Below are 12,352 nucleotides of genomic sequence, written 5' to 3' on the forward strand. Positions count from 1 at the left end.
AGAAATTTAATAGAAACAGATTCGTTTACATGGGGAATGACACTCCTCCCCTCCCCTCCACGCACCCGACATAACACAAAAAAACCTTCAATGTTATCTACCCACCATAATATTATCTACCCACCATAATATTATGAAAACATTTAACATTTCCTGCCCTTTACATTCCCTTAAAGTATCTAGACATCGTATGCAACTGATATGGACTTGCAAAATTGGGAGTGAAATGCATCACATGTTTCAAGAGTCCTCTCATCTATCCGAACGCTGCAATTTATATCTCCTCTTTTTTTATATCTTTGCAATATCAATACGTCACTTATAGTGGGTATAAAACTTATGTAGCTAGCTCATTGCAACAATCTCTCATCTATCTGAACTCTGCAACTTGTATCCCCTCTCTTTTTATGTCTTTGCAATATAGATCCTTCATTTGTAGTGGGTTGAAAACTTCATGTAGCTAGCCTATTGTTTTTCAACAACATTTACACACTAAAGAGAGAGAGAGATGTATTTTATATGATATGATAGGTCATACAAAATGAGGATATTATATTAGAAAAGAGCCCCACGAAGGGGCACACAGAATTGTGCACCAGGTGGCAGGAAAACTTAACACAAAATAGCACCTGCAAGATGAGTTCTTCTGGCAGTTGGCAGTCGCCCTAAGGGAGGGCCGGCACTGCTTACAATTAACCGGCTAAACACACACACACAGACAACTTGTTTTGGGGACTGACTCAATTGTAATGTAGGCAGGATTGGCCAGATGAATAGAAAACTATAATACTTAAAAAGGTATATGCAAAACCCTCAATAGGAAAAAACACCTAAACTAGAGTATTCAAGCTCTAGCATCTCTCTTTCTATGTGCAGCAAGCTTCCCTCTGGGTTTTAGGTTGTATGGAAAACTCCCACCTGAGAAGAGGATACCTTTGTCACTGTCTCTGTCTCTTGTGTGTCTCTCTCTGGCTTGGTGAAGAAGACTAGTTCCAATTTGGGAAGAAGAAACCTATGTCTCTGTCTGTCTAGACGTCTGTGTGTGTCTCTCTCTCTCTGGGTAAAGAGTAGTTCCCAACCTTACTTGACAGTTATGTGGTAGCATTGAGACACTAGAAAAAGTATTCTAGACAGTCTGCAAAATCCCCACCTGAGGAGCAAAGCCTAGACAGTACGCAAAATCCTCACCTGAGCAAAGCCTTCTCTTTGGGTCTCTATAACCTAAGTAGAACATCCATCGTTCCCTTTTTTGTAAGGAGGAGTGGACGGAAAGTTCTTACGCTGCCGCCTCTACGTGGGGCGTCTTTGGAGGTCTCCCAATTGGTCCTGCAGGCGATGGCCCTCCGAAGCCCCTTGTGACTTCATCCTGCACGCACCAGTGGAACGGAATGGGGGACACGTTCCTTTTCTTGCAATCAAAGCACACCTCGCAGCACAGGTTATGGCGACCTTCGTCTGCAAATATGCCTCCTTCATAGCCTGCAAATACAGGGAAATTGGGGGACCTCGACCCGCCTGGTGAACCATTCATTTGCTGCTGCATCTGTAAAAAATGTGCATGCGTTCTTCGCAAGTCGGTTTCTCTGGGAGGAATCGATGACATTGCTGAAGAGCCAGACACAAATCTGGAGACGAACGGCCCGGCTGCAAGGATTGGAGAAGAGGTGGGCGTCCTTGTTGAGAAATTGCTGAGGTTCAACATCCTGGATGGCAAGCCCCCGCTTCTCTGCAGACTCAAACTTGACGCTCTCAGATCAGAGAACGTGTTGCTGAATCTCTCTGGACTGAAAGCATCGTAAGGATCGTAGGAATGATAAGCGGCGTCCATTTGTGTTGGGGAAAGGAAGAATGGAGCATGGGGACTCAGACGTTCCCTGTCCTTTCCCCTCAGGAAGGGGTCTTGCGGCCAATATCTCCTCGGGTCTTCTCGTTGAGGGGAATGCAAGTTACGCAAACTCTGAGCCTGTGGAACATCATCTGCCTTGCATGCTTGCACAGAACCCGCATCCACACCTTGACCACCAGAATTCCAGCTTCTCCTCGGAACGGAGGCCACATTTGGACCTACTATTTGGCGCTTCAGCAGGATTCTTCCAACCTTGTTACCACCTGCTCCGCCACTCTGTATCCTTCCATGTAGACTAATGTGATCAACTGAGCTTCGTTGCGCGGCGATGCCAGTGACTAGATTGTTCGCCGGGGATAACACATTAGTGTCGATATGGGGCGATCCTTGTTCTTGAAGCATGTCGTCTACGGTGCTGCTTACATGACGCACCGTCTCTTCGAGATCGCCTTTTGATGAATTGGACTCCCAGTCATCAGGATTGTCTGTTTCAGCACCCCGCTTTCTCGTGCCTTTCCGCTCCTTCTTCGATTTCTTTAAACAGACCAAGAAGTAGCAATCCCTCTCCTTGCTTGGATTGTGCTGGTTGATCAAAATACTGAAATTTGTATTCCCGTTGATGGGAAGCCTCTGCCTTCTCTGTGTGTCTTTGAGCGCCCTGCGGCATACGAAGAATGCGGAAAGTTGGCTCGGAGGAATCCCCGTTTTCTGGCTCAACAAGGACTGGAACCGCCTGTAAGTTAGCATGGAGTGTATGCCAATCTGTCCTTTGTCTTGCTCCTGTTCTCCATCGAAGAAGATCAGCGGATATGGAGTTGCAAAACTCTCCATGGGATCTCCACGCGAGAACACGCAGCCAAAACGCCTTGATCGGAGGCTCCCCAGGACAAAGCGCCCCTGTGTGCCAAAGAGCAACAAAAGAGTAGCGCCGATGTGAGACAAGCCTGATCGAAATCTCTAGACCATAGCAGAGCACGCATTCGACGAACTAGAGAAAACCATGACAACGCAATGGCGCTTAAAGCAGAAGGCGAAGGCGAACTCACAACCGCCTTATTGCAGTTCCACAAGTCAACGGTTCCACATTGAAACACGGCAATGCCGCTAGAAAACCATGCGGTTGCTGGTGTGTGGACTCTGCGGAGCTGCGATTGCTGGTGTGAGGCGGGCGAAGGTGCGAGGGATATGCGGATGGCAGGACACAAGCGGGAGATGGATGAGCAAGTCGGTGAGATGTTCGATCCTGGATGGGATCTGAGGAGGTGGGGGGCGAGGAAAGGCGAGAAAAAACAGGGAAAAGGGGAGAGGGAAGGGGGTGATGAGACGGTTGAGCGAAAGGACGAAGAGAAACGATGGATGGAAAGGCAGGAAAAGAGGAAGAAGAAGAAGAAGAAGAAGATGATGATGAAGAAGAAGAAGATGCGAGGAGTGGGGAAGAAGGCAAATACCTGATTGGGAAGCAGCGATGGCGCCTGGAGCTCCTCCGATCGAAGGAAGAGGAAGAGGCAGGAAGAGTCGGAGACGATGAAAAGAGAGCTTGGGAGAGCTTCTGGGGGACCGAAAAACAGCGCGTCCAGCAGCAGGAGGCCCTACACCTTCATCATCTTCTCCATGATTCCTGTCGTTGCAAAGCCACGATCGCCATAGCCGCACCTCTCAAGCTCCCAATCCGCCATAGCCAACCTCCTCTGAGCTTCGCTCCGCCATAGCCAAACCTTGCAAGCTTTTCTCATCGTTTTCTTTAATTTCAATCCTTCTTTATCTTGTTCGTCGATTTCTCACCTTTCAAGCTCTGCATCCGCCATAGCCAGACCTCTCAAGCTCCTTTTTCTTTATCATGCATTGCACCTTCTCCTCTCCCTTTTTCTGCATCCCTTCTTTACCTCGTTCCTCAATTTCTCAGCTCCATCGCCTCACCTTTCAAGCTCTGCATCCGCCATCGCCTCAGCCCTTGACCTCCCCCACGCCATTTCCACAGTGCCTAAGCTTTCCCTTTCTCCCTCGTCGTCATCCCTTAAAGCCTTTTCTCCTTCTTCTCCTTCGTCACTCTTCTGCTTGCTTCTTTTTCCAAATCTTCTCTTCCATCGCCATCTTCCTCCTACTTTGCTTCTCTTCCATGCCTTCTTTCTCCTCCCATCGCCATCACCACCACCAGCGCCGTCCCGTCCTCCTTCGGTTTTCTTTTTACTCTTCTTTTTTTAACTTCTCATGGCGGTGCCCCGCCGTGCTGGTCTGCTGCTGGTCAGAGGCTTTTTCCACCTCCGTCTTCTGCTTCCCTCGATAATCATCATCCACGCCCGCTTCATGATACAGTCCGCATCGCACCACGCCTTCTACATGCTTGTGAAGCCAGATCAGTGCTGCAAGAAAGGCGTTCTGATGACTGGTATCACTGGGGCATCATGTTGTGGCACTGAGGGCATGATCGTTGAGCGGTAATGGATTCATGCATTGTGCATGCGTCTCGTCGTCTTGTGCCACTTCTCAAAATGTCTCTCACAGACGCAAATGAAAGCTTCCTTCACACGCCAAAGCTTCTTCGGTAACCGCCACCTTCCCAAGGGCAGGATCATTGCGCACTTAAGCAATTTGATTAAGAAATGGAGTGTCATTAAAGACTTAGCTTATGGAATAATGATCTCTCTTTTTTCTGCGTCCCCATCAAGAGAAATTCTCATACAAGCACTTTTAGAGTAGGTCCCCTTGAAAGAGAAATTCTCCGTGGCTTGAGTCGGAATGTCGGGTAGCCTCTTCGAGTGCAGCCTCGGTTTTCCAGTTCATTCTCTGTCCCCATGCCTTAGCCCACCCCCTCAATGATTCAACTACAGGAGCACAACAGAATACTCTGGGTGCCAAGGGTGCCCCCACCCACCCCCTAGAATGAGCATAAATTACCACCCCACATAGCAAGTTGGCCGGTTCACCATGGGAGCTCGCTTGGAGAGTCAAATTTGTCGAAATGTTTAACACTTTGGTTCCATGGGGACCTACTCTTGGCACCACCACCACATAGCAGAATGTAAAATTTTGCTCTTGTGAATATGATGCGATAGGCAAGTCATCCTCCATGAGCCATTTCCCAACATGAAACATTAGGCCAGAATCGAATAAATGTTGCTCTTGTGACTGTGGTACGATAGGGAGATCATCTTGCATGAGCCATTTCCCAACACGAAACATGACCCAGCCCCTAGGGCAACTAGACCACCATGCCAAACTTTTGACCAAAAATTGTGAATGAAATAGCAAACATGGATTATACCCCACCTCAAGAGTTTAAGAAAGAAATGGAACATCCATATTAATCCCTCAGGAAATAATCCACTAATTGATGAAGAGTTCGAAGCAATACATGTTTGAGCAGGTATGTGATTGCCTACTACAATGTTTGAGGTATGTGATCGCCCACTACAATGATTATTTTCGTGATAGCACTTTTAGCTCAAAAGTGCCAAAGTTTAGTGGCAAGGAATAAACCGACAAAAGTAAAGAACGCTCTACCAAGTCCCTAACTCGTTTTATTTTCAAGATTAACAAATCACACATATTGCTTTTCGTCTAGTGTTTGGACAAGCCCTTCTAATGCTCAGTAGAGGGCATCAGAAACCTCATAAAATGACCAAGTCAAGGCACTAACGACCAATTTAGGACCTATTCCCACCACTAGCTAAGACGTAGTAGTTAAAAGTTTTAATGGAAGTGTCCATTTTGATCGAGCTTCAAGGGGTGAATCCATTTATGCTAAATCATTCAAGGGCATGCTAAGATGCCTATAGTTACTTTAAGGACCTTCTATGAAGGGAAACACGTTGAAATATAGAACGTAAGGGTTAATGATAAACTATGGGAATGCTACCTTTGTTATGGTGTTGAGACCGAATTGAAACTATACAACGTGGGCGTTCATTGGAAAAGAAGACTCCATCACTGATCATAAGAATCGACGTAGTAGTATGAAGGTAAAAGGTTTCGTGCAAAGATCTAAAATTTCTTGTTAAGACCAACATAATCATGATGTTTATGGAAATGGAATTGTGGTTAAGGTTAACTTGAATGTGAAAGTTACTAATATAAATTAACGTTAGATGGAAAACTTCTTTTAAAAGAAGTCTAAGCATATGACAACGCAGATTAATTCTCCACCAACAAAGAACATTTACTCAAGTCATGGCATAAGCTCTCAATGCCAAAAAGAAGCAAACATTGTACTTAGCCTTTGCATGACCATTTGGCTATAATTCATGACTAACTCTAGGTTTCCTTACAAGTACTTTATATTAGTTCTAAGTTTAAAAATAAAGCGAACTCTTTTTCCTTTAAGGACTCTTTTTCTTAAAGGTATGTAGCTCGTAATCCCTCTCAAATTCTAAATTTGGGCCTTATCTCTTTATATCTTAATCCCTTTAGGGCCACATCGGCCTATGTAAAGCACCATGACTGTGACATTAGCTTTCATTATATCAATGGCACATCTCAATCTTATCCATTATTGCATTACAATGTCATCCCTAGACTATATGTTTTATTGGGATGCTAGAAACATTTACCTCATGCTCTATCCCAAAAGCCATGTACCTATTTTCCTTGTATGTAGCTTGAAATTTTATGTTTTTTGCACAAATCATTGCCTAAATTACATACTTTGTTTTGCATAGACTATATTAATAGAGGGGAGGTTAGGGGGAATATCGTCAATCTATTGCTATCGTTATCCATGCCTTGCCTACATTAAGGTAACTTTTTTAGAGGAATCACGTTTTGTCGGTGGATGTTGTAACACCTAGTTTAAATTGCGGTAAGGGTGAAATTAAATGTCCACAAAGGGACAAAACCCTTCTATTTTAAGAGTACCTACAGTTAAAGGATAGCAAGGAGTACATGCTACCTATTGTGGATATCAAATTCCAAGACAAATGAGAAATTAAAGGATTATAAGGAAGGAAGGTGAATATGATGAGTTGATGACAGCATTCTTTTTTAACCCCATAAACTAGCATTAATATTCTACATTGTAAGCACTTCAATGGATGTAATCTATTTGGCTACATTCTTTTGTAGGGAGTTAAAGGATAGCAAGGAGGTACATGCTACCTATTATGAATATCAAGTTCCAAGACAAATGAGAAATTAAAGGATTATAAGGAAGGAAGGTGAATATGATGAGTTGATGACATCATTCTTTTTTAACCCCATAAACTAGCCTTAATATTCTACATTGTAAGCACTTCAATGGATGTAATCTATTTGGCTACATTCTTTTGTAGGGAAATTAAAGCAATTCTAACTATATCACACTATGAGACTCCCAAGGTTGTGAATGTTCAAATCTTGGTGTAAGCTTGCCTCAATAAGATCAAGAGAGAAAATCACAAACCATATTGCTTCAAAGAGAGAAACCATCAATAACATTCTAAAACAAAAACCAAAGTGCTTGAGAGTTTTCTGCTTTTAATATAATGAAAAACTTGGCAATGATAGCATAGGGATGTATTCATCTTTTGGATTCGAAGTTATTGGACTTTGAAGTGTTTGATTTGCACGTCCAATTGAATATCAACATACTCTAATAAAGTAGATGGTCCAATCGTGTTGGTAAAGTGAAGAAGGGGTGCTATTTTAAAACGCATATATATGAACAAGAAGTTTTCAAGGTCATTGTCCATGTCTTTTGGGGAAGCCGATCAGACGTTGCTTTATTTCTACCTCTAGCCACAATTACCTCCACTACCTCTTGTACTTGGATAGAAATTCATATGGAACCTGTACCTTTCTAAGCTTAAAATCACATTGCTCCATGATGCCAAGGCATTATCTTTTGCATCCACAACTCCCATTACTCCTCATATATGTTCCCTTTCAAAAAAATTCTTCTAGATATCCTTATCCCTACGAAAGAATATATGAATTCTGCTTTGAGTCTATTTGACTCAAAAACATTTCATACAAATATTGGACAATGATTTATCGAGATAACTAAGTACACCATCCCAACCTGAGTAGCCAAATGTGCAACAATAGGCAAGGGGATCTTTCTCTCTTGATCACTAGTAAAAATTAACTTTACCTCTCTAGATATGTCTTCTATTATCTTTTTGTATATTTAGTAAAAGGAAATCGCCCACAATGACCTTTACCGATAATGGGCAAGCCTTCTACAATGATAAAATATGAAAGAGATCAGTAACTTTCTTAAGTGGTGCAAAGAGAAATGGCACTTAACAATGTCTGTGTCACTTAATAATGCCACGAGAAAGATAGTTTTACAAATTTGAGACAATCCCTTAATTTTGAGACTATTTCAATTGCAAAATGAGAACAAGTGTAGTTGTTGCAATGGGCTTGCATACCATAGTTCTATCATTGCCTTCTTTTGCAAAGTTGCATCGCAAAAGCATAAAAAAGATATGCTACTACTTATACCACCATCCACAATTCATTTTCTTGAGTTGTGTATGTGTGACTTGCTTGCTCTACGTCTTTTTTTAATTTTCAATACGATCAATTTGGGTTAGGGTTGCTCGTTACATTTTTTGTAAACCATTTCTTAAATAATTCTTAAGAGAACGTGTTTGGTGGAAATTTAGGGACAATGCTCAACTTGTGATCCCCCAAATGAGAAGAGCAACTAGGGTTGACACCTTTAGGACATTTGGTGTAGATAGTGCTGATTGGGCACACATAGGGAGATCTGGAGAGGCTACCATGTGGATAGAGAGGCTGCCATGTAGGGGGTTTGAGAGAGGTTTCCATGCAGATAGCAAACAAGCTACCACATAGACAATGGGGGAAGCAATTGTACATCACTTTGGGATAGCCACATAGGCCACTAAACCCAACAAAGCTACTTGTCGTATAGACCTCCATTAGGACTGTGAATAAGTTTAAATTTAGGGTAGGCTATGGTGTTGAAATATGGTTAGCCATGGCCCTAGTAATGGGAAGCCTACATGGTAGGGTCCTTATAGTCCACCATCCTTGGACTTGACTGGACGATGAGTATGGCAACAATAGTACAATACCTATCAACAAGGTCATACTATGATTAGACCGGTGGTAGACTACCATGTGGCAAGGTTAGCCCTAACAATAGCAAGAGGTGACATACATAGACTAGATTCACGGACCTATGGTAGGGTTGGCTAGTAATAGTAGTAAGTGACATACATAGATTGGGTTAGTCCAGTTTATGGTCCTCAGTACTTGAATTTTGTCAACCAGACCATTAGTTTATTCGACCAAACTAGGAGGCTAAATAAACTATAAAAAGGCCCATTGAGAGGGAATTCCTCATTTCAATGTGACAGTAACCCTTAGCCTACAAGGTGCATACCTATAGGTTGTAGTACAAGACATGTATGGATAATAGAGGGTTTAGCAAATATAGCTTGTGTTTTTATTGGATGTTTGTTGGAGTTGTTGGTACACCAATCTCTTGTTGGATAGATTTCCATATCTACTGAAAAGATCTATTTTGGTTGTACATCTATGTGTCCTCTCTCTCTCAAGCACTCTCCTTGTCTTCTTGTATACACACAAGTCTTGAAGAGAGATAATTAGGTGTTGTACAATGGCATATCTTTTCTAATAAATGTCTTGCACTCTTAGTTTGTGATTGCAAGGAAACTAATCTATCTACACATGGTAACATGGTATTAGAGCCAAGAAGGTGAACATCCTTGGTGGCAAACACAAGTAGCTCCAAAGGTCTACTTTGAAGATGGTTGAAGGTGCAGGCCTTTCTCCAAGAAAGAAAGGTGACTTCAATTCAAAGGGTATGCATCAATCAAGAAAGTTTTGCACAATGAATGCAAAGTTAACGTGTCTTTAGGGAATCTATAGAAGTATCCATGGGGACTCGTTTGCTTATTTCTAGTTTCAGAGAGATAGGGAGGTTGGATGGGCATAACACCCAATTCAAAAAGATAAAAGATATAGAGGCATCTGCTGGTGACAAAAGAGCTTGAGCAAATCACTAAGGGTGTGGAGGTCAATCCAAAGGACCTTAAAGATGTGATGGGAAAGGTATTAATGAAGACAAATCCAAACAATATCAAAGACTGGGTACTTAGGGATGCTAAGGCACTATCTATTAGTATATGTCCATTTCCCACCTCTCATAACTAAGCACCAAAGTTCTATAGTGCCTTTTTGTAAGGCCCTCGTTATGAGGAGAAGCCATGGTATGAGAACCGGGCATTGGTAGGTTCATAGTTTCTACACTAGACGAGGCCTCATGGCTCCCTCACGGTGACTATTTGATGGTTAGGAGATGGTAGAAGGAACAAAGTTACTCCTTGGTGGTCTGGGGGAGTTGGCCCCCAATCCGGGGTCTAGGGGTCACTTCCCCCCGATGGGGCTCTAGGGGCAACTCCCTAGTGGGTGGGGTCTGGGGGCATTTGAGGGAGCACACGTGTGAATTTGCTTATGAGCATGTGGTCGATGGTTGGTGGCAAAATCCAAGCAAACATGTGCCACCATCCTTACCTTTAGTCATATGGTGGGCTAAGTCAAAATGCTTGTGCCACTTCCAGCCCACCAAATGGGTGGAATTGGTCAACTAGGAAGGCTTATACAAGGAGACCACTACTCAAGATTGAGTAGCAAATATCAATACCCCTTCGCCTAAGTCCTTATCCATCCAATGTCTATCTAGGTTGCCATCAAAGCTTTTCTAGAGAGTGCATGGTTGGACAACAGCATCAATTGTATCATATGTGGTGATAAAATTGTTTCCTCACTCCAAGCTCACTCCATTGTGTCTATGCTTTGGTTATGATACTATCGTTGTTCCCAAATGTTCTTTCCATTGTGTCATATTTCAATAGTATCAATGATTGTTGGGATGGATATAGATTTAGTTCTTCCACACATTCAATTGGTTGAAATCTAGGCTTAGAAGATCCTGTGTGGCTGCAGTTAGGTGACTCAAAGGTGCAAACTCTCGATTTGTAAATATTTTGATCCCCTTTGATGGAAATATAATAGAAGGCTATATAAAGGTAGCCAATGTGTATAATTCAAATTTGGGTTCGATGCACATAGAGTGGGAGACTCTTGCCACCCAAACGAGGCAAGTCACTCTCTTCTCAAAATATATATAGGCAAGTCACTCTCTTCTCAAAATATATATATCTCTCTCATTCTATCTTAGCAATTACGATGCCTATCCACAACTATAGAATGTGGAGAACCAAGCGAGACAATTTCTTGGTTAACACTTTTGGCAAAGGCTAAGGACAACTTCAGTAGGGGAAAGCATCCAAGAGGGGAGCATCCAAGGGGGCATGGAGAGGATAATGCTTTGCTTTAGTAGGGAGAGCGTCCAAGAGGGGAACATCGAAGAGGTCCTAGGTAGGATATACTGAGAGAGATTTTTGGATAGTAGGCTACGTGAAAGGAATGGCAAAGATAGTTATAGATAGATAGAAGCCAATGGAAGGTCGTAGGTCGAAACAACTGGTAGAAAAGAGCTCAATCTGGCTTCCACAGCAAAGCTGAACTACCATCCCTCCAAAACAAAGAAGAGGGAAGAGTTTGGAATCAAGGAAACAAAAGAAGTTTTACCAATCTTTGTTACGCACGCATGAGGAAAATCGCAAGACCCAAAATTAGCCAAGGGAATGCCACAAAGATGAAGCAGTTCAAAGGCATGCCAAAGTAGCCAAGAGGGCGCATCATTCATAGAGTGATGAACCGAGCCCATGCAACATGATGATATATGGAAAAGTGCAAAGACTAGGTCAGTAGAGACAAAAGAAGCAAACGAACACAAAGCCGATCGGGGAGACACTGAGTTGTAGTAGCTATTGAGCGGTTTGTTTCTAAAGGATGATTTACTACCCAAAGAAAGGCACTTGAGACAAGAGATGAGGACTTGCAGACCAATGGTGCCGAGCGAGCCCTAGGGAGTAAAGGAGAAAAGTTGGAGCAAGAAGGTCATTGCATGTTGTATTCGAGATAGCAAAAGCAATGAATTAAAGGATTTGATAGGGAGACCTAAACTTTCTATGTATATATTGTATTCTTTGAGTTCGAATTTCAATAGGAGGCAGGAGGATGAAAACCATCACTAGAATGAGACATTTCAAAGTCATAGCTCAAAAGATGAAAAACAACAAACAAAGCTCAAGGGTTGCATCAAAATATGAAGGTCCAAGGTCAGAGGTCGAATGAGCTAGAGCGAAGGGCAAATGGTGAAAGACCATGAATCCAAAAAAGAATAGGGCCACGCGAGCACAAAGGGAATCTTGATGGCACAAACTCAAAAGAAGACAACATTAAGAAAGCTTTGAGGGTTAATAGCGAGTCATGAAAAACAACGATGAGTATAACAGAGCAAAAAGCAATGACAGAGGATGAAGGATCGGAACTGATGTGGAAGAGGGGCTTGGTTATGTGAATTCGGTCACTATAGATGTAGCATTCTTAATTGAATCTCAAGGAGAGGAGGAACTAATTTTTGGAGCTATTAGGATCACTCAAATAGAGAAGGAACTAATTCTGGGA

At 42.7% G+C, this 12,352-nt stretch overlaps 1 protein-coding gene across 1 annotated transcript; it reads right to left on the reverse strand.

The window, feature by feature from the left end:
* Positions 1-524: 524 nt before the first annotated feature.
* LOC147884421 (uncharacterized) lies at positions 525-4,277 on the reverse strand. Its single transcript, XM_087398807.1, has 2 exons — positions 3,295-4,277; positions 525-2,743 (listed from the first exon to the last, which is right to left on the reverse strand). Exon 2 carries the CDS (start codon positions 2,675-2,677, stop codon positions 1,277-1,279), a length of 1,401 nt encoding a protein of 466 aa, XP_087254933.1. The 5' UTR covers positions 2,678-2,743; positions 3,295-4,277; the 3' UTR covers positions 525-1,276.
* Positions 4,278-12,352: the final 8,075 nt, after the last annotated feature.

The sequence above is a fragment of the Dipteris shenzhenensis genome, chromosome 27, assembly GCF_047967505.1.
Source record: "Dipteris shenzhenensis isolate YYH24624 ecotype China chromosome 27, Dip_SZ_1.0, whole genome shotgun sequence".
NCBI lineage: Eukaryota > Viridiplantae > Streptophyta > Polypodiopsida > Gleicheniales > Dipteridaceae > Dipteris > Dipteris shenzhenensis.

Excerpts from the sequence above, each read along its gene's own strand:
- LOC147884421 (XM_087398807.1), bottom strand. The coding sequence starts at position 2,677 with ATGGAGAGTTTTGCAACTCCATATCCGCTGATCTTCTTCGATGGAGAA.